At 37.9% G+C, this 27,150-nt stretch overlaps 1 protein-coding gene across 1 annotated transcript in view; it reads left to right on the plus strand.

Annotated features, from left to right (window-relative positions):
* The window catches only part of LOC126381286 (tolloid-like protein 1), a 151,405-nt gene that overhangs the window by 115,036 nt on the left and 9,219 nt on the right, over nucleotides 1–27,150 (plus strand). The window contains exons 8-15 of the mRNA XM_050030782.1: nucleotides 6,895–7,125; nucleotides 8,118–8,258; nucleotides 22,297–22,500; nucleotides 23,980–24,092; nucleotides 24,612–24,760; nucleotides 25,180–25,385; nucleotides 25,928–26,100; nucleotides 26,906–27,034. Coding sequence (XP_049886739.1) covers nucleotides 6,895–7,125; nucleotides 8,118–8,258; nucleotides 22,297–22,500; nucleotides 23,980–24,092; nucleotides 24,612–24,760; nucleotides 25,180–25,385; nucleotides 25,928–26,100; nucleotides 26,906–27,034 — 1,346 coding nt within the window. The remainder of the gene's footprint in view (nucleotides 1–6,894; nucleotides 7,126–8,117; nucleotides 8,259–22,296; nucleotides 22,501–23,979; nucleotides 24,093–24,611; nucleotides 24,761–25,179; nucleotides 25,386–25,927; nucleotides 26,101–26,905; nucleotides 27,035–27,150) is intronic.

A 27,150-nucleotide genomic window follows, 5' to 3' on the forward strand; every position in this document is an offset into this window, starting at 1 on the left:
CACGTTAAGCCGTTGATCCCGGTTACTAATTACTGTGTATCTGAGTAATCGTTACATGAGTCATGTCAGAAACCTTTCCTGGCCCAATAATAACCCTGACACCAGGGTTGGTGAGGTTGGTAATTCAACCTCACAACCCACACGATAGAAAAAGAAGAATAGGTGCTTTATGCATGTAGATATCTAAATGCAATTTATTTCTTCCTTATATCCAACTACAATACATTAAACAAGATGGCGGTTGGCGGCCATTTTGTGTTGTTACCCTTTGCCCTAGAAGTTAAATGATCTAGAAGGATTTAATGTCTATCGCATTGCAGCTTGCAACTGTACGAGAAAAATGATTGTAAAATCTTTTTCCTTATTCGACTTAATATACAGGGTGTTAGTGACATCGTAACGAATACTAAGGGGGATGATTTAGACCAAGATTCTGAGTTTATATCAAGTGAAAATTCATGACGAACTTTGTTTTTTTTTTATTATTTGAGTTTATACTTTTGCGATACTTTTCCATTATTTATTTAAGTACAGTCACTAACACAGTTGTCTCGACCATTATAGATGGCGATACGGCTCACCACCTACACTTAGGTCTAACAGACAGCTCGGTGAGGTCTGGGTACTTAGTTCATCTTGCGATGATGTACCTCTGCCTCCCCCAATTGGGATATAGTCCTGAGCTTATGTTACGATATAAAAACATATTTAGTAGGTAAATATTTATCAAGTCTACTCAAGTAACCAACCGTATGTACATAACATAGGGTAAATAGGCTCTCTCTAACAAGGAAATCCTGAAAATCCAAGCTTGTAACAACACCCATAAGGATAATATTTAAATAAACATTGCCTTGTAAATCCGCTGATAAAATTAATGAAGTAAATATGTTTATTCATAATGAAACATTTATTCTTATGTAGGACTAACCGTATAATAAGTAAATAATATAACATAACATGAGCTCATAGATGGCGCTGTTCAGATTTAATGCGATAATTACGTATTTTCTCATTTCTCGGGATACAAAATTATTCAAAAATGAGAGGCATTCATCATCATCAGCCCATTAACGTCCCCACTGCTGGGGCACGGGCCTTCCCTATGGATGGATAGGGAGATCGGGCCTTAAACCATCACGCGGGCCCAGTGCGGATTGATGGTTATTAACGACTGCTAATGCAGCCGGGACAAACGGCTTAACGTGCCTTCCGAAGCACGGAGGAGCTCGAGATGAAAACATTTTTTTTGTGGTCACACATCCTATGACCGTCCTTTACGAAAGTTGCTTAACATCAACAATCGCAGACCGAGCGCGTTTACCGCTGCGCCACCGAGCTCCTCAACACACATATACATTTACAACATTAAAAATATACACACATGAATATTTAGTTGGAAACCATTAAGGTATATGGGCGCTGCAGTTCACCAAAAACGGCCAGGGTGCAGTGAAAATTTACCCAGAGGGCAACACTGATTTTCAACCCACGCCGCCGATCGGTGAACTGCGAGTAACCGCACAATAAATTAAAAAAATAAATAAAGAGTACAAAAAAACGCCTTCGTGTTACACATGGAAGGTAGAAATAAAACAATTAAAGAAAGAAATATTACAATAAAAGATCTGGAACTGTTTTGTTAGTACAAATAAATAAATAATAATAAATACGCAGATAAAGGAAAGAGACGTCCACAGGAAGAAAAATGACGATCATAATAATATTACAGTCACATGGTACAAATCCATAGCCCAAAGAGATAATCTATTATGTATAATGTATTAGAGAGGAGTCCTCGAGGAGACAACCCTTAGTCGATAATCAAAATTATACTATCCTATACCACCAACGTCCTTAATATAATGTCCTTTATAGTATGACCTCGCTTCAAATCACTCAAATTATTATACCTCTACACAAATAGTTTCCCTCCCTTTCCCTTCCAAATACGGGTTATATATTAATGGTTGAAATGATTACACCGTTTCAACGATGCTTAGCGCCCGCGACACGGGTTCTGCAACGCGAATATTTGTCTATGTACACTCTAATTCTATTAAAATAATTTGGTATATATTTTAATGTATATTTTTGAATTGAATTTGAATATACACACCATTAACACATGTTTATGGAATACGATGTTCGTGCGTCACCTAACAGGGTCCACATAATACCAGCGTCGTGGTTCACGCCGCGACTTGTGCTGAGTGAGGCCCTTTTATCTCAGGACGTCCACCACCACCTTATGGTCATTTCGACAAACATCCGTCTTGCTTTTTTGTAATTGTTTTAGTGGAAATTTGATATGATGTTGTTGACTTTTTTTTGTGTGTGGCGTCCTTTTATAATAAACTTTTTCTATTCTATTCTATTCTATTCTAATTATGTCGAGGCTTGTGACTTGTGACCAATAGACGCAGCGAATCCTATCTAACTGTATAAACGTTGTACGACTCATGGTATAAGAAGACCAGGTATGCTCAATCCAAGCCGCCATTGCTAGCCCATTGATGACGTAAGTGTTACCTTCAATTGGCATCTCCAACATTCCAAGGACATAAATTCTATTATTGAAAATTAAGTGAATTACTGACTAATATATTTTATTACTATTACTTGTCACATATACAAAAAATATTAAAACTGTAAGTGAATCTTTTACTAAAAGTTCATTGCAAAGTAAGTATAAAAACATTGGTCGTAGGCTCGTGGGTAATTTACTTATTATGAAATGGCAAAACAGGGCGGGATGACGTCAGCTGGGCTAACCTTGAAATGTTAGCTGTCAGTTTTGAGCATACCTGGGGCCTGTTTAATAAAACTTACAATTGTAAATTACAATGACATTTTGATGTACATTGCGGAGTGTGTGATCACGAATATTTTTCAGTTTCATATTAGCTACGTAATGAACACCAAATTGTCGTTGTAATTTACAATTGTAAGTTTTATTAAACTTGCCCCTGGTCTTCTTATACCATGTTACGGCTATTAGTTGAAGATATTATTCGCGCCACGCGACGGAACCCGTGCCGCGGGGTTTGATTTTGTCGTATCTTAACGAACGAGGAAATAGGAAATAAAATATTATATCAGGCTGTTTTGTTGGCGCTTTTTACGTTCAACTACTTATTAAATCAAATAATAAAAAAGAAGAAAAAGAAGTGTGTCAGGATCGAAGCAGAGGGAATTCTATAGTCTCTGCTTACCATAGGCGTGAGTTTATGTATGTATGTATCAAATAATTATTTTATTGCACAATAACGGAAACACAAAACTTACACAACATAGTGGAAACATGAGAACATATTGCTCCAAAGCAATTTCTTCCAGACAAGCATAGGAACCAATCTATTTTTTGTTGATTGAAGTGTCTTCTTCAAAATCATCATCATCAACTAGTCCGCATCATCCCACTGCTGGGTGGCTTCGTTTTTTCACCACCCGTTCCGGTCGTGCGCTGATCTCATGAGGTTGTGGTGTGCATACAACGATGTCTTCTGACTAGGTACCCATCTGACTAATAGTTCACTCTCTAGTAATACTACTCTACTACTATTAACAGTGATTTATAAGGACCAAAGACTTGAAATTAAACAACCAGTTTCGATTAATTTAAACAAAGTAACATTATTCATATTGGTTATTTCAGAACGAATACTGAGGGGGATGATTCAGCTCATTATTCTGAGTAGGTATATAACAAGTGTAATTTTCCATCGCAAAAGTATAGAATTGGAAATAATTTAAAAAAAAACTCAGTATATAACCAACTTCCACTTGTTAACTTAGTCTGAATCATCCCCCTCAGTACCTATTCGGTACGATGTCACTAACATACTGTATGTTTGTCTGTTGTCTTAAATTTTGTACCGAGTGAGAGCCTTCAGCCCTCCCCATTTGTCCGGCCAAGTAGTTAATGCCATCTGCGGCAAATCTACAATAAGCCACGTCATAAAAATAAGGTATGTTTGTCGTCTATGATAATATGTTTATCTTTGTGTAAGTATTGTATAAAATCATTTGGAGCCACTTTGGTACCGATACAAAAATCTTTACTCTGCCCCTTCAAAATATGAGTAGCTATTGTTATATCGTGATCCGGCGGTGGAAATATGAAATGACTCGTAAAATATTATGTCAGATGTGGAGACATGGAAATCGGACCCTAATGGAGTTGGTTCGTTTTGTTAGTGCAAAGGGTATCCGGCTTGCGTTTTGTGGAATATTATTATTCGTAGATAGATGAACGACGATCGATCGTCGTAATTCGACTTTATGGTTTTGAATTCATGTTTGTGATTTGTGTCCAGTTAATAGCAATAGGCTCGCTAACTAGCTTTTGCCCGCGACTTCGTCCGCGTGGCGTGTTATAAAATAGAGATCTTTATGTGTGTGGAAGTGCATGTCACAAGCACTAACTTATGCAGTTCAGATTTTTTTGATACAACATTTTTTTCCTGTTAACTCCCATTTTTCAAAATACAGCCATAACTAAACTTTTTATTTACTAAGTTATGCATGCAAGATTGAAAACATCTACTCATATCTTACGCGGTTTAGATTTTTTCATACAAATGCTTTTGCCTGCTAACTCCCGTTCCCGTGGGAATTTTGCATTATCCTGTTGCAACTAAGCTTTAAGTTTACTAAGGTACCTGCATGCCAAATTTCAAGCGTCTAACTTAAGTGGTTTAGATTTTTTATACAAAAGGATTTTCCCGCTAATTCCCGTTCCCGTGGGAATTTCGGGAATTCCTTTTTTAGTGCACCTCTACGGTACCTAAGCTACGTCCCTTCCAAATTTCAAATGCCTACGTTTAGCAGTTAAGGCTGTGGGTTGATATGTCAGTCAGTCAGTTTCTCCTTTTATATATTTAGATGGGACTTAAGCTCAGCTGGCGAGGAGTGAGTATACAGGGTGTGAGTGACACCGTGACGAATACTCAGGGGTATATTCAGACCGTGATTCTGAGTTGTCAAGTGGAATTTCCTGTCGGAAAATTAATGAAAATTTTAGTGTTTTGTTCTTATTATTTTCAGTTCCACTTGATATCAACTCAGAAACATGGTCTGAATCATCCCTCAAAGTTTTCGTTACGATGTCACTAACACCCTGTATATACTAAACCTACACCTCTGCCTACCCCTCCGGGGATATCAGCGTGATGCTATGTAGATAGATGCGTTTACCATAATTTTGATATTAATAAAAAGAAAATATTTTTCTTTTAGTATATTTTTTATATAAGGCCCACATTGTTCAACCCAAAGGCCGTTCAAACTCCAGCTGTTTTCAAATAAGATTCATTTGGGAAAATTATGTTACTCTTATTAAAGCTTCGAAACCCATTTCAAGCAATTTGCACCCAATTAACTTCTTCACTTCATTTAAAATTGGGTTATGCAAATCAATTTGGAATCGCCTTTAAAGATCTGTTTTCGATTGGGAACCCGAAATTATAAGCAATTTCAAATCACAGCCGTTTGAGGGTAGAATTAATTTGGTAATTGGGTATGTAAGGTATTTAATTATATTTTTAAATGAAACGTTATGCTATTACAAAAAAAAAATATTTTTGATTTTCTCCTGAAGTAGGCTGAATGACGTTTATACCTTTGCCTTTGCTTAGTTTGTATAAAAATTTTAATATGAACATTTTGTAAGGGTAATGTGTCCAAACTGTGGGCAGTCCCAAAGAGTACTCAGGCCTAATAAGATAGATACAAATAACATTTTGTTAATTTATCATTTATTTAATGAAGTTTAGTTTATGCTTCTAATAAACATGATAGGGTTTAGTGATCCTCATTATTATTTGAAGTTATTTCATTTTTGTTAACTGTACACTCGTAGGACACCTTACTCGTACCCTAGTGATGACTATAGATTATACTAAATTTTATTCGTTAAAGGCATTTGGCAACGACAATTTGGGTAAACAGATTACCTTTAGAGGTCACATGAAGTTCAAATAAATACACGATTATTAAATTAACTAAAATAAACCGCCGGCTACACCATCCGGCTAGTTTGAAAGCTAAAATTAGAGAAATTAAGCTTATTAAAACGAAATATCGAACTGGTGGTGGTGGCCGCCATTTGCCATTTACTTAGTTAAGAGTCTTTTTTGTAAGTAATTATTTCTTTTTATTTTGGTGCGATAAAGTGTATTTGTATCGTATTGTATTGTGGTTTTAAAGTTAGCGTGATTTTTTTCCCTTACATAAATGAATTGCAAATTGAAACGCTTCATGTTTGATATGCTAAATTGAATTTTACTCACAAGTATAAGTAGTAGTAGTTCCTATAGGGTCCCCAATGCCAGCAAGATGCCTTTTTTAAAATTAACAATGTCAATCATCTGTCCTTTTCATTTTCGACGGATAAGAAAATGTCTGCAGCTACATCAACAGTTGATTCAACTATGATTATTATCATAACATAAACGAGCGGGGTTCCAACCGGCGCTCGTCGATTAAGAAGCAAGCCGATGAACCACAAGCCCACAGTTCAGAACCTTCCGATACCGACTCCGCCGGCGTGCTCGACGATTTCCCTTATTCAGATTTCGTTTATCGCTGTCAACCCACTAGGGTCGATTAATTCTTTCAAATATTCTTCCTCTCAGGCGACGCCTTTAGCCGAGGTTCGCGCCCAACTGGGCACCCACAGGCCTGTTGTCTTAAATTTTATACCGGGTGAGAAATTAATGCCATCTGCGGCAAATCTACAATAAGTCACATCAAAAAATGTTTTAAATATTTTACAAGACCACAGTGACTTCAATTGATTAGAGCTTTTGTTTACTAAGATCTTGTTTTGTTTTTTTCTCAGCATCAAGAACCTTTCTCGAAATTATCTCAATAATTCTTTTTCTGTTTCAGGTCAAGAGTACAACTTTAACAAGCTAACAGAAGAAGAAGTGAACTCTCTTGGACAGACATACGACTATGACTCCATCATGCACTACGCTAGGAATACTTTCAGTAAGGGAACGTACCTGGATACTATACTGCCTCTAGAAGTCCACGGGAAGAAACGACCGGAGATCGGGCAGAGAGTGCGCTTGAGTGCCAGCGATATCGCCCAGACTAATCTTCTTTATAAATGCGCAAGTAAGTGTTTTGTTTTATGTGGGTTGCGATCTTCTTCTTCTACTCTCGTGCTTTATTTGGTGGACGTCAGCAACCCTGGTGTTAGTATCGAGCCTCCGCGGTCCAGTGGTTAAGCTTTAAGCTTACGATCCGGAGGTCCCGGGTTCGAATCCCGGTGGGGAAATATCACAAAAATTACTTTGTGATCATTAGTTTGGTTAGGACATTACAGGCTGATCACCTGATTGTCCGAAAGTAAGATGATCCGTGCTTTAGAAGGCATGTTAAGCCGTTGGTCCCGGTTACTACTTACTTACTGATGTAAGTCAGTCAGGGGCCTTTGGCGGCTCAATAGTAACCCTGACACCAGGGTTGATGAGGTTGGTGATCCACTTCACAACCCACACGAGAGAAGAAGAAGGTCAACAATCGATAATCTGACTATTTATTTATTCATTATGGACAACTTACAAGCTACACTCTGCACATGCAAAGTTACAGACAATAAAAAAAAGATTACCTAAGAGCTAGCTCAATTACAAGAAAAACAAGATATAAACTATAACGACCGACTATTTACAGTTCGGCAACGGTAATGCAGTTTACATTAGTTTTAGATTAGATAATAATGGGTATATTGCAAAAAAACAATAATTTTATTTTTGATCAAATATCATAGGTAAGTAAGTAACCATGGTAACCACGATTCGAGAGACTCTAATAGCGTCGATTATCCTGATCTTGATGCACGAGCCCGGGACCTTGACGCATCGGGTGGTGGGTGGATTCGGCAGTATAATATCCGCTTACTTAATAATTCAAATTCTAAAAGAATATGTTTATACTGTTCCCTATAATATAGTTACACTTTGAATCGACAATATTTACATAACGAACGTCTCATCAACCTAAAACTACTGCAGCTTCTCACAACCTGTAAGTATAGCCGGAGAAAAGAAGCTGCAAGAAAACCAGGGCCCTAGACGTTCTTTAAATTCTACTTCTCTTTCCAGAATGCGGTCGGACCCTGTTAGGCAACTCAGGGTGGTTCAACTCTCCGGGCTGGGGGTCTGAGACTCCTCCAACGACCCCTGAAAGGTGCGAGTGGCGCATCGTCGCCACACATGGAGAGCGAGTCGTGCTCAATATTACTGGTAAGTTTTTTCAGCATTTATTCTTTTGTTTATACTTATATTAAGGCTTTTCTTTTTAGATCATCATTATCAGCCCATTAACGTCCTCACTGCTGGGGCACGGGCCTTCTGTATGGATGGATAGGGAGATCGGGCCTTAAACCATCACGCGGGCCCAGTGCGGATTGATGGTTATTAAGGACTGCTAATGCAGCCGGGACCAACGGCTTAACGTGCCTTCCGAAGCACGGAGGAGCTCGAAATGAAAACTTTTTTTTTGTGGTCACCCATCCTATGACCGGCCTTTGCGAAAATTGCTTAACTTCAACAATCGCAGACCGAGCGCGTTTACCGCTGCGCCAACGAGCTCCTGTTTCTTTTTAGATATTGGGTCCTTAATATAGTAGGCAAATGATTGCCTGCATAAGAACAGCTGTTTTCAATAACCAATTCTTTCTGAAGGGAAATCGATATTCGATTCTATATTAGGTACTTTCTCGAACGATGTAAACATAGTCGAGATCGCTAAGAGGCCGATATTGTAATAGGGTGCGTAAAATCGAGGATGTCCACAAAAAGAGCATTGTCAGAGGCCACCAAGTGTTTGCCTAACGGCTTCAGAGCCCAATTTTGCCACGAGTGGCCACTCGAACCAACATCCAAGGAGGCAGAGGACTTTCATTGTTAAAGTACGTTGAAACGAGTAATTTTATATCCTGAAAAGTGCCTTATTGCAGCGAATCCTAAAGTGAGTTCCGTGGAAAAGTCGCCAAGTTACCTATTACCGAAATTATTGTTTCTCACACACGGTAGACACCGAACCAAGTATTTACGTATACTTGAAACAATTATAACTCGTAATTTAAATATTTTATTTCTTGTTGTATATTATCGTACTTAGATTAAGACGTTATAAAACGTATATATGATTTATTTATGTATATTTTAAGTAGTTACTAGGTTTGTTTATAGTATCATTATGTTTATTTAAATCGTTTTAAGATGTTGCATTATTTACCTGTATTGCCCCATCCCCGAACATGTAGCAAGTTCTTTCACCCTAAGATTGCCTGGAACAAATGCTGCTATTTAGCAATAAGGCCACCGAATGTAGGTACTTCTCTTGTCACTGTTGTAATTGTTTTTAGTATTGCGTTTATATGTGCAATAAAGCGTTTTTGTATTGTATTGTAGGGGTATTTTGGGAAGCAATTGCATCGGTGAGTCTGCGCGGGAACTTCACAAGTTAGTTCCACCCACTCCATTCCATCTATGGACAACTAGGCGTCTGTGCATATCATCCTTATGTTGTGGATATACCACCAATCCCCACTAACCGTTTTGCCTCTTCCTTTTTTATGCGAACAGGGAGGCATTGGAACTGTCTGCCGTCGTCTGTTTTTCCAACTCATTATAGTCTGGGAGTCTTCAAGGCTAGAGTGAATTAGGCATTTGTTAGGTAAGCGTGATCCACTCTGGATCACATCGTCACTTACATCAGGTGAGATTGTGGTTAATCGCGAACCTATAATTATTACAAAGATGCTCAGCAAGAAAATAAAATACTTTTATTCGGGAACATAGTAAATATACCTAATATATAAAATAATATAAAAGGCAAGACCTGCCTGACTGACAGTCTGACATAATACTAGCACAGCCCAAACCGCTAGGACTTGGTTTTCACAATGCTAAAATAGATGATTGAAATTCTACCGAAATATCTAGCCAGCCAGGATAACCTTATAGATATTTTAATAACGACCGTGCTCAATATTCAATAGCAACAATATCTTAAGGGTCCACGGTAGGTAGGTATAGTAAACTATCTATTAGTAGGCATAACGATGCTTTAGCTCACGGCGAAATGAAAAAATATCATCACATAGATTAGGGGGGTTAAAATGGCCACATAAAAGCAAAACATCTAAGAAAGCAATATTGCAATTTGACATTTGCCCACATAAAAGTAAGTGCGTAATGCAAACAAATGTCAAATAGCAATATTGCTTTTTTAGATGAATAATAATTGCTTCGATGTGTAAAGAAAATTACTTCTTTAATTTGAATATGCGCGCGCACCGTTAGTTCGAGAGTGAGCCGCGCCGTGGCGCGTCAATGAATCTGTGACTGTAAAAAGGACAAATTTCATTGTTTGTTTGTTGAGACATGTTGACCGGTCACGAGTACTAATATGTATACACTTTGCAACCACGTCACATTAACTTTTTTGACAATTTAAACCGTAAGCCTCATTAAATGTCAAATATGATAGTGCAACAGGGTTCTAAAGTGGGTACATGATATTGCTCATGACTGTACTATCCGTTTTCGCTGTATGTTCCATATGTCTGACAAAAGAATGATTGACAAAAGCTTCCGTTCCACGCTTATTGAATTATTGGACATAAATTGTTAATCGCTTCATAATAATAGACTGTCAATCAATCGATTTATTAGCAAGAAGTGAAATTAACTGTACACAAATTGGCATTTGTTTTTATTCATATTACAGAAATACGCGTACTACCTCTTTTATACCGAAATATGTTCCAAATAAATAAATAAAATAATGTAGAACTATAGTGTACTGAGTAGATATACAATACATATATGTAGGGAGCGCTGGTAGTTATAATAAAACCCCACAGAAATAATTGAATGAACTGTATTACTTAGGATATTATATTAGATTACATGATCCAAACATTGAGACGCATTATTTTGCTCGAGCTAAAGATGTGACTGACCATAAATGGTAGACTATTAGGTATGTCCATACAATATACGTACACACTCTCTCATACACATTCACACAAAGTATAAGTAGCTAGTACTGGTATCTGGTGTTACCTGTTGTGTGTACCTTTTAAATAAATAAATAAATAGGTAGCCTAGAAGCTGCTGTCATATCAGTTTCCGATCCCAAAACACAGTTGTACGGCTAATTGTAGGAGTACACATAAAATTGTGTTTTAAAGAAATAAACAATTTTATTGTTTCGTAGATTGTTCAAAAACAGATTCCCGGGTTGTATATGATATGAACTCTTCTCAAGTTACCGCGAGATGGATGGTTGCGTCGGATGTTTGCCGAAAAATTACCGGGTGAGAGCCTTCAGCGCTCTCCATTTGTCCAGCCACGTAGTTAATGCCATCTGCGGCAAATCTTGAATAAGTTAAAGAGTGATAAACTGGTGAATTATGCACCATAGGTCCCACCACTACAAAATCACCCGCCATTTAAGCAGCATATCTTTCTTAAATTAAACGTTATTTCTAAAACAAATTTTATACTTAAGAACTTTCCGAAAAAAAGAACAAATTAAAAAATCCATCCTTGGTCTCAGTAAGGCTGTTTGTGTCTCCTAATAAGACCTCTTGTCTCACGGATAATCCCTCACGGCTATTGTCGTGGGCCAACTAACAACTATTTTGACAGCCCCTGGCTTGTTAAGCTCCGTTCCGTAAGACAGATGGTCGAGCGGTCGGCCGTCCGTAATCCGTTCGATATTTATGATAGTTTGCACCGGCTGTGAAAAATGAATCAGAGGTTTAGTATACATTATGAAATATGAAACAAACAGATGCGAATTACGCCTGTAATCCGTTTCGAGGTGGGCAGAGCCGCGAAACACCATTTGTTATTTTCTGACTGCGAACACACTTATTGTTAGAAGGTTAAACGAAGAAAAATACATCGCCATCTATATGCCACATTAACCCACCTTGACCTAACCTAACCTTTATGTACCACATTTGATGCTAATAAATTATTTTGATTTGATTTTTTGATTTGATTTGATTGATTTTGAGGAACGTAGCCTGGAAAGTCCCTCATAGAAAATTTCTAACGTAAATAATTTTATAAATAGGTTGGTATAGCAGTAAGTAACTAGGTAGGTATGTTTGGAAGCAGTAGTAGTCTTCAATATCATCATCATCAGCCCATTAACGTCCCCACTGCTGGCCTAGTGCGGGTTGATGGTTATTAACGACTGCTAATGCAGCCGGGACCAACGGCTTAACGTGCCTTCCGAAGCACGGAGGAGCTCGAGATGAAAACTTTTCTTTTTTGTGGTCACCCATCTTATGACCGGCCTTTGCGAAAGTTGCTTAACTTCAACAATCGCAGATCGAGCGCGTTTACCGCTGCGCCACCGAGCTCCTCAGTCCTCAGTCTTCAATATCAGCAGAATATTTTTGCACACTTTTTTTATCAAAGTAGTTAACAAATCTACCTACAATAAGTCACGTCAAAAACAAAGTTACAACATTCTCCAGACACTCCATACATATATTTAATTCTTATCTTCTTCTCTTCTTCTATCGTGTGGGTTGTGAGGTGGATTATCAACCTCATCATCTGATGTCAGAGTTACTATTGAGCCGCCAAAGGCCCCTGACATGACTAATGTAACGACTACGTACTGACAACAGTAAGTAGTAACCGGGACCAACGGCTTGACGTGACTTCCGAAGCACGGATCGTCTTACTTTCGGACAATCAGGTGATCAGCCTGTTATATCCTAACCAAACTAGGGATCACAAAGTGATTTTTGTGATATGTCCCCATCGGAATTCGAACCCTGGACCTTCGGATCGTGAGACCAACCCTCAACCACTGGACCACGGAGGCCGTTCTTCGATTTTTATCATTTGTCACCTAACTTATAAGTGCGAGTGAGACGTTGTCCGCGCAATCTCCCCCGTTACTCCTCAGCGGCTTATGACCTTGTAGACTAAAGTATGACCCATAGAGGGTGAGGTTGGCGATACGGTGCGGAGCGGGGAGTTACTCGTGTTATGTACTCACACCTCACAGAACTTTCCATTATCATTTACAACCCCTGTCTTATATAAAATGCGCAACAACTTCAATTGCTTTTATCTCGACCAAAACAAAGTGTCTACCTAGAGATACTGGCAAATGTTTTCCGTTTTCCGATCCCAAATGCTGTCCGGAGACCGAACCCAAACGCACCCGAAATCAGTGAATTAATGACCCCATCGACCTCTTTTATTTTAATAGCCATAGGGTTCTGGCTCCTTTATTTTTTGGTTTGACCCATTGTAGATTTGCCTCTACTTGACTGGCCAATCAGAGACCGCTGAGGTGACAATGTATGTACCGAAAATTAGACCCAATCAATCAATCAATAATACTTTATTGCACAACGATATATACAAAGGACATAAACATACGAATAAAAACATAAGTACAATAGGCGGTCTTATTGCTATATAGCAATTACAATATATTTGGCAATAGACTCTCACTTAACCTAGCCGTAAAATTTAAAGATGGCGGCAGGCTATTCCAGTCCTAGAGACGAAGTGTTTTATTCAGCTAATTTATAGCACACGTAAATTAATTATAATTAATTATAATAATTAGAACTGTTGATTGATTCGGTTTTCCAAACATAAAAGGGATATAGATCAATAATAAGTAAGTACCTAAATACTTTTTATGATTGACAAAAGCATCCGTTCTTTTTTTGAACCATTGGAGATAAATTGTTAATCGCTTGATTAATAATAGACTGTCAATCAATCAATTTATTAGCAAGAAGTGAAATTAACTGTACGCAAATTGGAATTTGGTTTTATTCGATTATTATACACAGAAATACGCGCACTACCTCTTTTATACCTAATTACTACTGCACGAGTAACCACGATGAATGGAACGTTCCTTTTTCCTTAATTTCTGCTGAATATACCCACAGTGGACAGATACAATGAAAAATCTACTACGTTAATTAAAAATTGTGTGATGTTGGATACATAATATTGTTTGGAAAACGAATGGAGTCGTCCCAAAATTAATGCGATGCTTATCTAGCATTTGTTATTTGTTCCTGTTAGTTTAAAGCACACCTATTTATTAATATTAAATAACCATAGCAATCCAGACCATAGAGAACTTGTTAAGCATGGCCAGTGTACGCGGACGATGTCGACGGGCAGGTATGTTGTACCACGAGTTAACAACTACTTCGGTGACAGAACACTTCGTAAACGCATACCGTATCTGTACAACATGCTGCCGGTCGACATACGTCAGGAGTGCAATATAAATAAATTTAGAAAATCTTTATTTAAACATCTCATGCAAAAGATCTCTTAGCTGTAAGTTAACTTTAAGTATCTTAAACATAATAACATTAAGCGAACTCCACTCCCACAGACAAACCGAGGAATTGGTTTTGTGGGGTTTTTATTGTACCCATATTTTCTGTATTTCTCATGAAAAATAAACATTTTAATTACTTACTTTTATTACACCACACTGTTTGCGTTGAAGATCCATTGAGCTTTATGTGGTAAGTAAATCTTGACATTTAAAATCAAATTTTACAAGAAGTCAAGAAAAAAATGCAGAGTTTCACGTAATATGCAGATACAACAAGGTTTTTGTCTGCCAATTCAATTTGATACTAAGTACCCAAACATACATACAACGCACTAAACAACATACTCACCTAACTCCTGTTTTCTGACTGTTATGATCTGCATTTCTTCATTAAGACACAGTTATAGGGTAAAAAAATTGCCACGCAATAACCGGGTGCGTTTTACTTGTGTAACATATTTGGATCGAACTGGATTCATCCAATTTTAACGGTATTATAACTGGAATGAACAGGATATAATTATTCTGACGAAGCGAGTGCGTTGTATTAATGAATATGATATTCGATGCTATACACATATTCGGTGGTTTTCATTAAAACCTTTCGTCTGATTGGGCTCGTACGCATAATATTCCTCCTCGTTATTCACTAGGGATCTCTAGATCTGGATTCATACAAATGAACTAAGTAAATGAGTTTATTATGGTATAATATTTTGCATCAACCAGAAATAATATTTTCACGTTTATCTTTTTAAAGTAGGTATTATTTCTTATAAATAATATTATCTCTCTGTTAGTTGACAGATGAATTGTGTCCTTTTAAATATGGCGGATGATAGGCTGATCACCTATCACCATAAGGTAGATAAATCACTATCCATCTGAATCTAAATCTTTATTTGCTTGCATCTTATCGACTTTGGATTAAAAGTGGCTGGAAGTTCTCTTCTGCTTCGATCAAAGAGGTACAGTTTACATGGATGTGTGTTTATAGTTGACGTATTCACTGTTACAATGAGGATAAAAACTAGAAGCTCAATGTAGATGGCAGCACTATTGAGTGTTCCTAAATTTTGACAGTTCTGCATACTGTCCAGCTAAATTCGTGATAAATTGCTATAAAATGTGCAGCAACGTAGAGAGTATCCCGTCTTAAGGATGAGTTACGGGAAAGAAAAACAGCAGTTGGAAAAAGACAGTTTTGATTGAAAATAAGTATTTTTAGGGAATAAATATAGCATGATTTTGCAGTTAAACGCTGCGCAAAGCCCTCATCATCATTTCACTAATATTATGCCGTTTCCACAGGGTTCGCTTAGCTAACCTGAAGAGAAGAATGTGGGTTTTCTCACGATGCGCAAAGGGTTATTCAAATTCAAATTCAAAAATATCTTTATTCAGTTGGTAACATAGTTACACTTTGAATCGTCAATTTTTACATAACGAACGTCTCATCCGCCTAAAACTACTGCAGCTTCTCACAACCTGTATAGCCTGGGAAAAGAAGCTGCAAGAAAAACCTCGGCACAGGGCCCTAGACGTTCTTTAAAAAAATATAAATAAAGTTATAGTGTAAAATATAACCAAAACAATATGTTTGTTTATTCAAATAGTATGGGGAACTGTCAAAATTTAAGAACACTCAACAGTAGCGACACCTGATGGGAGAAATAGGCAGTGTTTATCGTCATTGCGGTAATAGTCTATCCATCGAGTCACAGTAGTAAATCCTTTGCCGCTGCTTGCAGAATTTGTCAACGTGAGAGACGTGTACGACCCCACTTAATTAATGACACGCGTATTGCTGTCAGTAATGTGCTAGAAATGGATTTCGCCAATGCTTTTATAAAACCCTTAAGATGCATCGCAGCGATAGTACCCACACATAAGTACATCAAGCTCTATTCAAACTTAAAGTCAACAAAATTCTAAAATTATTCTTTGTTATTATCCTATGCTTTGAATTGGGATAACTTTGATGTTTTTTTCTTGAATTCATAATATTCTAATAAATTATTCAGGTACGTGCCTACTTAATTCAGCGTGAATTTCGTGAAAAGTCGAAGATGTAGGTATACGAATCGCTAGGCTTAAATGGAGATAGGCCCTTGGCAAGACGGGAAGACAACAGATGGACTAAGGCTGTGATAAGAATTGTTACGAGACGGAGAGTGTCCATTCAATAGGGCGTAGTTCTTTATTCTACGCTCTATGGCGCATAAGCACAACAGAGTTAAGTAGTAAACAGGATAGAAATATAGAGTACAGGCTAGTGCGAAGGAGATATACTAAGAATAACTATTTATTCTCACAACTGTTACCCGCACCATGGCAGTATCTTCCATTATAGTAGTATGTACAGTCATGAGCAATATAATGTACCCACTTTAGGACTCTGTCGCACTAACATATTTGACATTTAGTGAGACTTACCGTTCAATTTGTCACGTCAGTTTTTAAAGACAATTTCAGCTCGCCTCATCGAGGCATAACTTCCGACCCTAGAGCAGGCAGTTATTTTTTCCAAAGGGTCAGTTTGGCGGTGCAGAGAGGCAACGTGGCCAGTATTCTGGGGACTTTGCCTCGATGTGGTGAGCTGGAGGTCATTTTTTTTTGGCTTTTATTCTTTTTTTTATGTTTTGTTTTTAATAATATGTGTGTTGTTACAATTGTAGTTGGATGGAATGTACTTGTTTATGTATTTTTATTTTAATAAATAATTTAATATTTGTCATTTGTCAAAAAAGTTAATGTGTCATGGTACCAAAGTGTATACATATTACATATTAATGCTCGTGACCGTACCTATAATGTATTTCCGATCAACCATGAAACATGAAAGCCAGTCAAATTAATGTAGCTGTATTGCCTCAAGTAATGCTATAATGTACTAAAATTGAATTTCACGAATGCTTTGCTAAAGCTCCCAACATCGGTTATGTAATTAACCAAATTACGTATACATAATTTGAAGATCGAAGCGCAAGATCGTATTACATGGTTCGTCATATCGCAATTTGTATTAAGATTATATAATCTGTGATAGTCCTGCTTGAAGAACGTTTTGTCCGGCCAGGTAGTTACTGCCATCTGCGGCAAATTTACAATAAGTCACGTAAGAAGAAGGAAAAGAGAGAAGAAGTCAGGTCAAAAAAAACTTGAAGAACGCGTGACTTACACCGTAGTGACCATTGAATTCGACTTTATGATGAAGAGCCGTGGTAGCTCAGTAGATAGAACGCTTGCCTCTCACTTTGAGGTCGCAGGTTCGAATTTACGGGCCTAAACCAACGATTGTCGAATTTGAATTCGAATATATGTTTGGATCATAAATGATTATCAGTGAAGGAAAGCATTGTAAAAAACCCACATTCCCGATAAATGCATTTTCGGAGGTATGTGACTTACCCTGTATTGGACTGATTTTCCCTTCGCGGGTTAGAAGGTCAGACAGGCAGTTGCTTATGTAAAAGACCGAACCTATCAAAGCTTCAGTGTTATTATTCTTCAACGGGAGGACTAGGGACATGATGTAAGTACACTAACAAATGAGACTTCTCTGTCCTCACGGATGGTCACGTTTTGTTCAAGTACCTACATGGATAAGGGTCATTTCATCATCATTTGGCAGCGTAGACTGAAGAGTTTAGAAACGAAGTTTGTAATTGCTGCGAAGGATAGACAAATCACCCCAAATCAACCCTAACATTCCAAAAATATTTTCGCACCTAAACCTATTCTAACCACAACAAATGGCGGGAACTAAAATTAGTGCGAGCAACCATCACTAGCAATTAACAACATTGCGTGGACACGGCTGATTGATTGCCATTCGCACTTACCGAGAACACTACATCGGTCGGCCATTCCGCTATTGCCAATGCCACTGCCTGAATAAAGCTAAAAAAATAAAAAGAGAAAATAAACGAGTTTTAAAAATAAAACTCGCGCCAAAAGTAGAATAGGCAAGCTACGCTATGTGCGTTCGAGAATTGCGCATTCAAATTTTGAATTCAAGCTTTTAAATTTTTTGATGATATTATTCCAGTTACGAAACACATTGTAATAAAATATTGCGTTAAAAATATTTTTTTTTACCACCTGCTACTATTTGTTTTAAATGTTAGGTACATTTTTCATTTGGTTGAAACTGGATCTAACTGAATGTGCTTTGAAAAAATATTGTGTTACGTAGCGTTCCATATTTGTTTGCTGAATTGAATGTAGTTGAAAATATTTTATAATAGCTAGGTTACAAAAATGTTTGCATTCTAAATTATATTATTGGAGTGATAATTTTAAAATTCTCAAAAACTCTTTTATAAATATCAGTATCTAAAAACGAGATTTAAAGCTGGCTGAAGGTACTGGAAACATTTAATGAGTGACTTTCCAGGCTATGTTCCTCAAAAACAAAATGGCGCTGTAAAGATTTTCCTTCGTTGAAACTTCTAATTTCATGGATAACTGACATAATGCATCATTTATCTTTGTTTTTGGGTATAAATTATGACCCTTTTTATTACACCCAGACACCATTACATCTTCCACCCATTATTTTCCTCATCAAAATAAATAGAAGCAACACAATTATAGACAATGTGGTCCAAATATACCCGCCCCGGTTTCGCTCGGGTGCAATGCTGAGGAAACAATGAAATTATTTACGACAACACATAAAAAACCTCAAAAATAACAGTATCATCCACTATTTAATGGATGTTATTATACGTATAAACCTTCCTCTTGAATCACTCTATATATTAAAAAAAAAACCGCATCAAAATTTGTTGAATGATCGAATGATGAGGTCGGTATTCTAATGTGATCATTCACCACATTAGAATACCGACCTCATCAACCGTGGTGTCAGGGTTGATGAGGTCGGTATTCTACGTCACAATTCACACGATGAGAAGAAAAAGACCTGAGATTTATATACTTAAGTACACAGAAATGACTAAAACTGACGACAGAAAAGCTATGTAAAGATTTGTAAACAACGGAAGGTAACGTAGAATTTCTCTTTGAGCTATCAGTGCCAGGAACGTAAATTTCCGGTGAAAAAGGAAAAGTAAGTAAATACAAATAGAAAAAAAAACTTGTTTCGCGACATGTCTGTGTGGTTCAAAGGTGAGTCAATGTTAACGTTTGTATGAATACAGGTTATAGGTAGTTTAATCAAACACTCGCTCCTGTCACAGCAGCTGGGGGTTAAAATGGCCACATCGAAGCAATACATCTAAGAAAGCAATATTGCAATTTGACATTTGCGCATATTAAAAGTAAGTGCGCAATGCAAACAAAAATGACAAATAGCAATATTGCTTTTTTAGATGAATTGCTTCGATGTGGCCATTATAACCCCCTGTTTTCTAATAGCGCAGCCCAGAGACTCCATACAAATGCCTCCTAACACGCAAGTGCAAGCGAAACAGTCCACGCGTGCTCCCTTACTCCTGTTTTTTTTTTTACTCCTAGAATGGAGAAAGGTATGCTTATATAATTCGGAAATGTTATCGAAATATAGAATGAAAGAAGAGTAACTAAATACAAACAGACCTATGTAGTTGTAGAGTTAGACGAGAAAGTCTAGGCGAACATACCACTGTTAAATTCAGCATATTTTAAAGAAATACCAGGTTTAGAGTATTCTAAACAAGGAAGCATGCAAGCGAGAGCGGCGGGTCAGTATCGTAGTAAGTGGAATTCCGTGGCCTTTGTCTACCCCTTTGAACGGAAAATGAGCGTGATCCTATGCAATTAAAGACAGAAAGAAAGAAATATTACTTCTGGACACCACAGACACAGACAGACATGTACATTACATTGAACAGGACAGAAACCACATGGAAATCAATACACAGAAAAAAAAGAAAACCAATATCAATTAACTAAAAAAAAAAGAAAAAAAACAAACCAAAATAATAATAAAAGTAAGTATACTAAATGCAACGCACTGACGGCTCGATCATCTGCGGTGGCGTCCGAAATAAAAGGACGTCGCTCAGCATAAGTCGCGGCGTGAGCCACGACCTGGTATTCTGCGGACCCAATTACGTATGTACGTAAATACACTTGCTGTAAAAAGTATGGAACGCAAAATAGTAAAAAAAAAAATCATGAATTTTCCGACAGGGAAATCGACTTGATATCAACTCAGAATGATTGTCTGAATCGTCCCCCTCGGTATTTGTTACGATGTCACTAACACCCTATCTACTTGTATGTACTTATACAGGGTGTAAGTGACATCGTAACAGATACTAAAGGAGATCATTCACCTCATTATTCTATTTTAAATATAAGTGGAATTTTCCATCGCAAAAGTATAGAATTGAAAATAATTTAAAATTCGTTACGATGTCAATGACAAATAGCTACGTGTTTGTTATAATTTACAACGACGAATAGACCATTCTTTCGCAACTCTTAACCCTTAACATAGGTACTATATTTCATAACACAAGCACTTCGCCCTACCTTTGCCACTTGAAAGGGTAACTTGCAATAAGTTTCCACTTCAATACCCAGTCTAAGTGGTCAGTACAGTCGTGTTCTACGCAACACGTCCACTGTAAAAAGATCCTCCCTATCTCATAAACACGTTCCTTCTCCCTTCAAAATGCAATAGACAAGGGAAAGGGAGGGGTCTCAGGAAGCTGGTCGCCTGTCAAACATCATAAATTCGCTAGTCACTACAGGCCCAGTTTACGATTGCGGTCTTCCTACCCGTTGCTAGTCTTGTGAATCTGTAATTGCTTAAGGAATTTCAGTTATGACGATGAGGCTATATATTTTATGATAGGATAGGTATTTGCAAACAAATAAATCCCATTGTAAATAGGTACCTAGGTACCTACTCGTAAATATAATTATTTGAAATGTTTTACACTTACTTACTAACCACTTCGTGATTATTCAATATTCTTTATTTGCATACTATGATGGTGTACAAGTTTGTAAGTTACATATATGAGTTTCACATCACAGACCCTTTCGGGCACAAAAGGAAGCTTTTCAAATAGTAACATCAGTACTTATCATTAAGGTATTCACTAGTGCTGTAGTAACATTTATTACAAATTAGAGGTTTTTTCTATTTTTTAAATAAAGATTTTGTCACTTTTGTCTTCTTTCTATATGTTAGGCAGTTTATCATAAATTTTGATGGATTATTTTTGTTCATAAAGTGCAGGTATCTGTAGTAAGCACTTACCCAGAATCGACAACAATTTATCGCGTAAATAGTCAACAGAATTACCTAGTCAATTCATCGCGTCTCTCGTGATATTATGCGGTTACACGAGCAATTAAAGAATAGAATAAAAGAAAGAATAGAAGAAAGAAAGAAACATTTATTACTCCCAGACACCACAGACACAGACAGACAGGTACATTACATTCAACACAGGACAGAAACCACACGGAAATCAATACACAGAAAAAAAAACAAAACAAAAAGGAAACCAAGACCTCATAAGGCTGAGATTTCCAGACAATAGTTAAGCAATGGGGTTTGGATTTTAAAAGGACATTCATTCTCACAATTTATGAGCCGTGGTAGCTCAGGTGGTAAAATATTTAACTCTCAATTTGAGGTCGCAGATAAATCAATGATTTTAGAATTAGTTTTCAAATTCAGATTTCTATCATAAATGATTCTCACGTGCTCACCGGTGAAGGAAAACATCGTGAGGAAACCTACATTCCCGAGAAATGCATTTCGGAGGTATGTGACCTAACCTATATTGGACTGGTTTTCCATTCGCAGGTTGGAAGGTCAGACAAGTAATCCCTTCTGTAAAAAACTGGACCTGTCAAATCTTCAGGTTAGGTCAGCGGACCCCGCGAGGAATGATATAAAGCTAGGGAGATAATTATGATGATTTGGTCTTACAATTGTAATTGTTTCAGAAATCGACATACACAAGTCTGAAGACTGTCGCTGGGAGTGGGTCGAGGTCCGTGATGGCTACATGCCTGACGCTCCAGTCCTGGGGCGAGTTTGTGGCTCCGGCAAGGGCCCAGTACTCCGGTCCACTGGGTCCAGACTGACAGTGGTCTACCAGCCGGGACCAAGGGCCAAACCGCATAAAGGATTCAAGGCACATTATGAAGGTAAGTTAGATTTTGGCCAACCAAAGTAGACCTGCACGAATTACCTTTAACTATTGTGAATTTCGGGTGAATCCACCACATACCTAATGCGCAACCAGGGGGTTGTCATGGGGGTTGTAATCTCAAGGGCGACAAGTTGGGTCCTGGGTGGCCAATGCAATTTTCTCGAATTCTCCCCCCACCCCCTTACAAAAAGTAACACATTCGATAAGAAGACAAATCGGGGATAACCCCGATTGATACCTATGAAGGTATCAATCAAGATGTCCGTCTATACACCTATACCTTATGACCTTTAGCACAATACGTCACCTTATCTTTCTAACGGCTGAAGAACTTTAGGTGAAGTCAATCGTATAAAAGGACTTCGGAGGACCTTTTCTTGTGAATGTTACGTTAGTCCGTTCATTGTTATACCTAATGTTTCTATGTCCATTAATTCTACCAGTCATTCAAGTAGGCAACGTACATACCCACGCCCGTTATCCCTAACGGGGTGGACAGAGCCACAAGTAATAAAAGACAACTTGCAGCCACAGACGAACTCCTAAGATAGATAAACTTTATAGATAGATGAACTTTAGTCGGCAAAAATTACACCTATGAAAAAACCAATAAATTCACATAATGCCTATAAGGTTTCTACATGAACTGCATACTATTACTGCAGGTGGAATGGCATATAGAACGAGGAAAATTATAAAAGTTTAATCAAAATATGCATATTACTTTTTGCACGTGCTCCACACGTAAAGGTATTCAGTATTCACCACATACACCTCTCCAGATATTGAAAACATACTTAGGTACTTTCTGTAATTCTGTCATACAGTTCTTTATCTACTTAGATAATTACTTTTCAATTTTTACCCAGAAAATGTCACATCAGAATTAGCTTTTGCAAAAAGGCGCTTGCGTGGTTTGCGTGGTTACTTGATAACCAGTCAAATGAGACACTTTTTACGAAACGTCAAAACGATAGTTCTCGTTGGAGTTTGTATGGGAATACTGTCATATGACGTCATCAGTAAAAGCAGTCAAACTTCGTACTCATTGTTACATAATTTAAAATTCGATAACAAGTCGATAAGTAAAATGAGATTGATTTTTGATCATCTTGGATTGGCTTCTATTTCTAAATTAGCATTTTATAATTTATCTTTGTAACCGTATCATACTAAATAAAACGTCTACTAACCTAACCATATAACATTATTGACCTAGGTACTTACCTGAAGTCTTTTTTGAGCAATTTTTTGCTTGATCTGTGGCTACGGAGGGGTACGGAGCGTACTCCACCACGCTGATCCAGTGTGGATTGGTATTTCGGCAAGCGGCCCGGGACCAACGTGTTAACGTGCTTTTCAAAACATGGAATCAGCTAATCAGGACAATCAACCTGCAATATCTTAACCAAACAAAAGACTTCTCAATGTCCTCAACGCTAAAAACTATAATAATTCCCATATTTATAATCAGCTGTATGCGGAGGAGATATAGAAGTGGACAGCAGCGGACATCTGGAGTCACCGAACTATCCTGATGATTACCAACCGAACAAACTCTGCGTGTGGAGGTTATCAGTGCCACAGGTATGTGAAAAAGTAAAAAGTTTGTAAAATGTAAACCCCTACCCGCCATCTCTTTCATAGACTAAGTGGACTTCATTTTCGTTATTCACCCTGGAATAAATTGGGAGCCAAATCTAACACGTTGCTCTTGAATCTATAATAATGATAATTCAGATCATGGGCCCTCATCACGGCAGGCGCTTACGCCGCTAAGGAGTCAATTTCTATACTTGCACAAATGTTTAAACACAGAGTAAGCGCCTGCCGCGAAAAAGGCCTCTTTGATTTGGATCAGGACATAATCTCTTCAAAGTTGTAGAATGATTTATACCATTACCCATGTCCAAAAAATCTGCACTTGGACTATTTTTGACTCTTGACAAGCCAACACTGCTTCATCTTATCCATGTGAATTTTTTGAATTGTCACACTGGTGTCATTGGTTCGAATTTCGTTAGAGTTTAGAATTTTTCGATCTTTAGTAGTCTCAAAAGTTAAGAGCTTTCAATATCGAGTTTGTAACAAACTTTGGTCTTTCAGGATTATCAAGTGGCTCTAAGGTTCCATTCTTTCGAAGTTGAGAACCACGATACATGTTCCTACGACAAAGTGAAGGTCCGCGATGGAGACTCTATGGACAGTCCTCTTATTGGCATGTTCTGTGGCCACAAGATTCCCCCTGATATCAGGTAAGTCCTAAAAGAACAATGTTCATCAGTTAGCTCATGATAATCTCACACATCTGTCTCTTTTTCATTTGTTTTTCTTTGTCGGATGTGCCAACTTACAAATAAAAGTTAATTAGATTCCTTTAACCGTTGCCCTTGTACTTTTTCTTCTATCGTGTGGGTTCATTGGATTACTAACCTCATCAACCTTGGTGTCAGGGTTATTATTGAGCTGCCAAAGGCCTTCCGATGCACGGGTGATCTTACTTTCGGACAATCGGGTGATCAGCCTGTAATGTCCTAAGCAAACAAGGGATCACAAAGTGATTTTTGTGGTATGTCTCCATCGGGATTCGAACCCGGGGCCTCCGGATCGTGAGTCCAGCGCTCAACCACTGGACCACAGAGGCCTTTGTACTAAAACTGTTCAAAATTTCCAGATCAACCTCAAACAAGCTCCTAGTGATCTTCGAATCAGACAGTACAGTCCAGAAGGCAGGGTTCTCAGCAACCTTCATGAAAGAATTTGACGAGTGCGCGTCCATAGAACATGGGTGCAGCCATTCCTGTGTCAACACACTTGGAGGGTACGAGTGTGCTTGCGATATCGGATACGAACTGCATTCTGATGGGAAGAAATGCGAAAGTGAGTTTTATTGACATTTGTTATAACCTTTGAACCAGTATGCAGTAATAATGCACGATTGATGTACACAACGATAGGGAAAGCATTACAAGCAGGCCGGGTGTGAGTGTCAGCTATAGTGCATTTTTCGACTGAAATACGTAGAGGATTCTATTTTTCTTAATAGTCCTTATGTTCGCTACTCATGTTATTATAACACAGTAATAAGGACTGTTCAGGAGTACTCAAAGCGGTGGCCTTTCCGGTGTAGGCCTAGCTCGACAATGTAACAATCCAGCAGTGCTAACATGCCTGATCGGTTCAATAAATTTTGTCGAAATCGATAAGTTTGTTTTTTCCCAAATATACGTGGCACGTGATTTTGTTTGTATCAGAACGACATGACTTATTTGTGTTAACATATTATTATCACCAATCGACAAAACGACATAATTATGTTGTCAGAATCGATAAAACGACCGTGACAAATTTTTATCACATTGCGCATGTTAGCCCTACAGGTTAGGAGAAAAGCGTAATTAAAAATGTACTATACCTTTCAGATGCATGCGGAGGAGTCCTATACGCTTCGAACGGGACTATTACTTCGCCATCCTTCCCAGATCTGTATCCTCCATCGAAGAACTGCCTGTGGGAAATTGTTGCTCCACCGCAACACCGGATCACGCTTAACTTCACTCATTTCGACTTGGAAGGGAACAATATGTATCAACAGGTCAGTCTATCCATGTCACAATTTATTACAATTAATCAGGTTTATTGCGTTATCTTTGTTCGTGGAGAGCCGTAGTAGGCCAGTTGGAGGAGTTGGTGGCTTGACTCTCATTGTGAGGTTGCAGGTGCGGAACCCAGCACGGGCCTAAACCAATGATTTTCGAATTTGATTTCGAATTCATGTTTGGAAATTGACTGATTGAATGAATTAATAACCCGGACAAATCAAATAGGTATCTCGCTGGTATGCGATTCGTTTGACGTGTGCTGACAATTTGATTCTGTCTGGTTATTGGCCAAAGTAAAATTTTTAAAAGGTTGTTTTAGATTTTAGCCTAAAATTGACGTGTGTTACGTTTTTCGGTGGATAAGAGAATGACAGGTATAACTTATAATAAAATAAAATGATTATTGGCATGAATATTCTGCTGATATTGAAGACAACTACTACGTACTTCCAAACATACCTACCTAGTTACTTACTGCTTACTTATAACAGAGATATGCAAGTTTTATTTTTCTTTTTGTGTAAAAATGATGACCCTTTTCATTGCACCCGAGCAGAAATATAATCTTCCACCCATTATTATTCTGATCAAATTAATGAGAAGCAATATAGGTAGCAAAGTAATTCTATACATAATGTGATCCAAATATCAAGCAACAATTATTTTTATTTATGCTTCTGCCTTAGAGAGTGATACGAAAATAGATAAATTATCACGTTACAGCTGTACAGCGCCATCTATATTGTTTTCGGGGAACTTAACCTGGAAAGTCCCTCATTAATGTTCTTTCTTCCATAGGAATGCGAGTACGACAGTGTGACCGTGCATTCAAGGCTGGGAGCAGACGTACTGAGACGTCACGGCGCTTTCTGTGGCTCAGCGCTTCCACCTCCAGTCACTTCTGATGGCTCCGTATTACGAGTACAAGTTAGTGTTGAATTAACTAACATGATGAACTATCACAACTAACATACACACGCGCGCACACACACACACACACGCACGCACGCACGCACGCACGCACGCACGCACGCACGCACGCA

This window comes from Pectinophora gossypiella, unplaced genomic scaffold, assembly GCF_024362695.1.
Source record: "Pectinophora gossypiella unplaced genomic scaffold, ilPecGoss1.1 Pgos_43, whole genome shotgun sequence".
Classification (NCBI taxonomy): domain Eukaryota; kingdom Metazoa; phylum Arthropoda; class Insecta; order Lepidoptera; family Gelechiidae; genus Pectinophora; species Pectinophora gossypiella.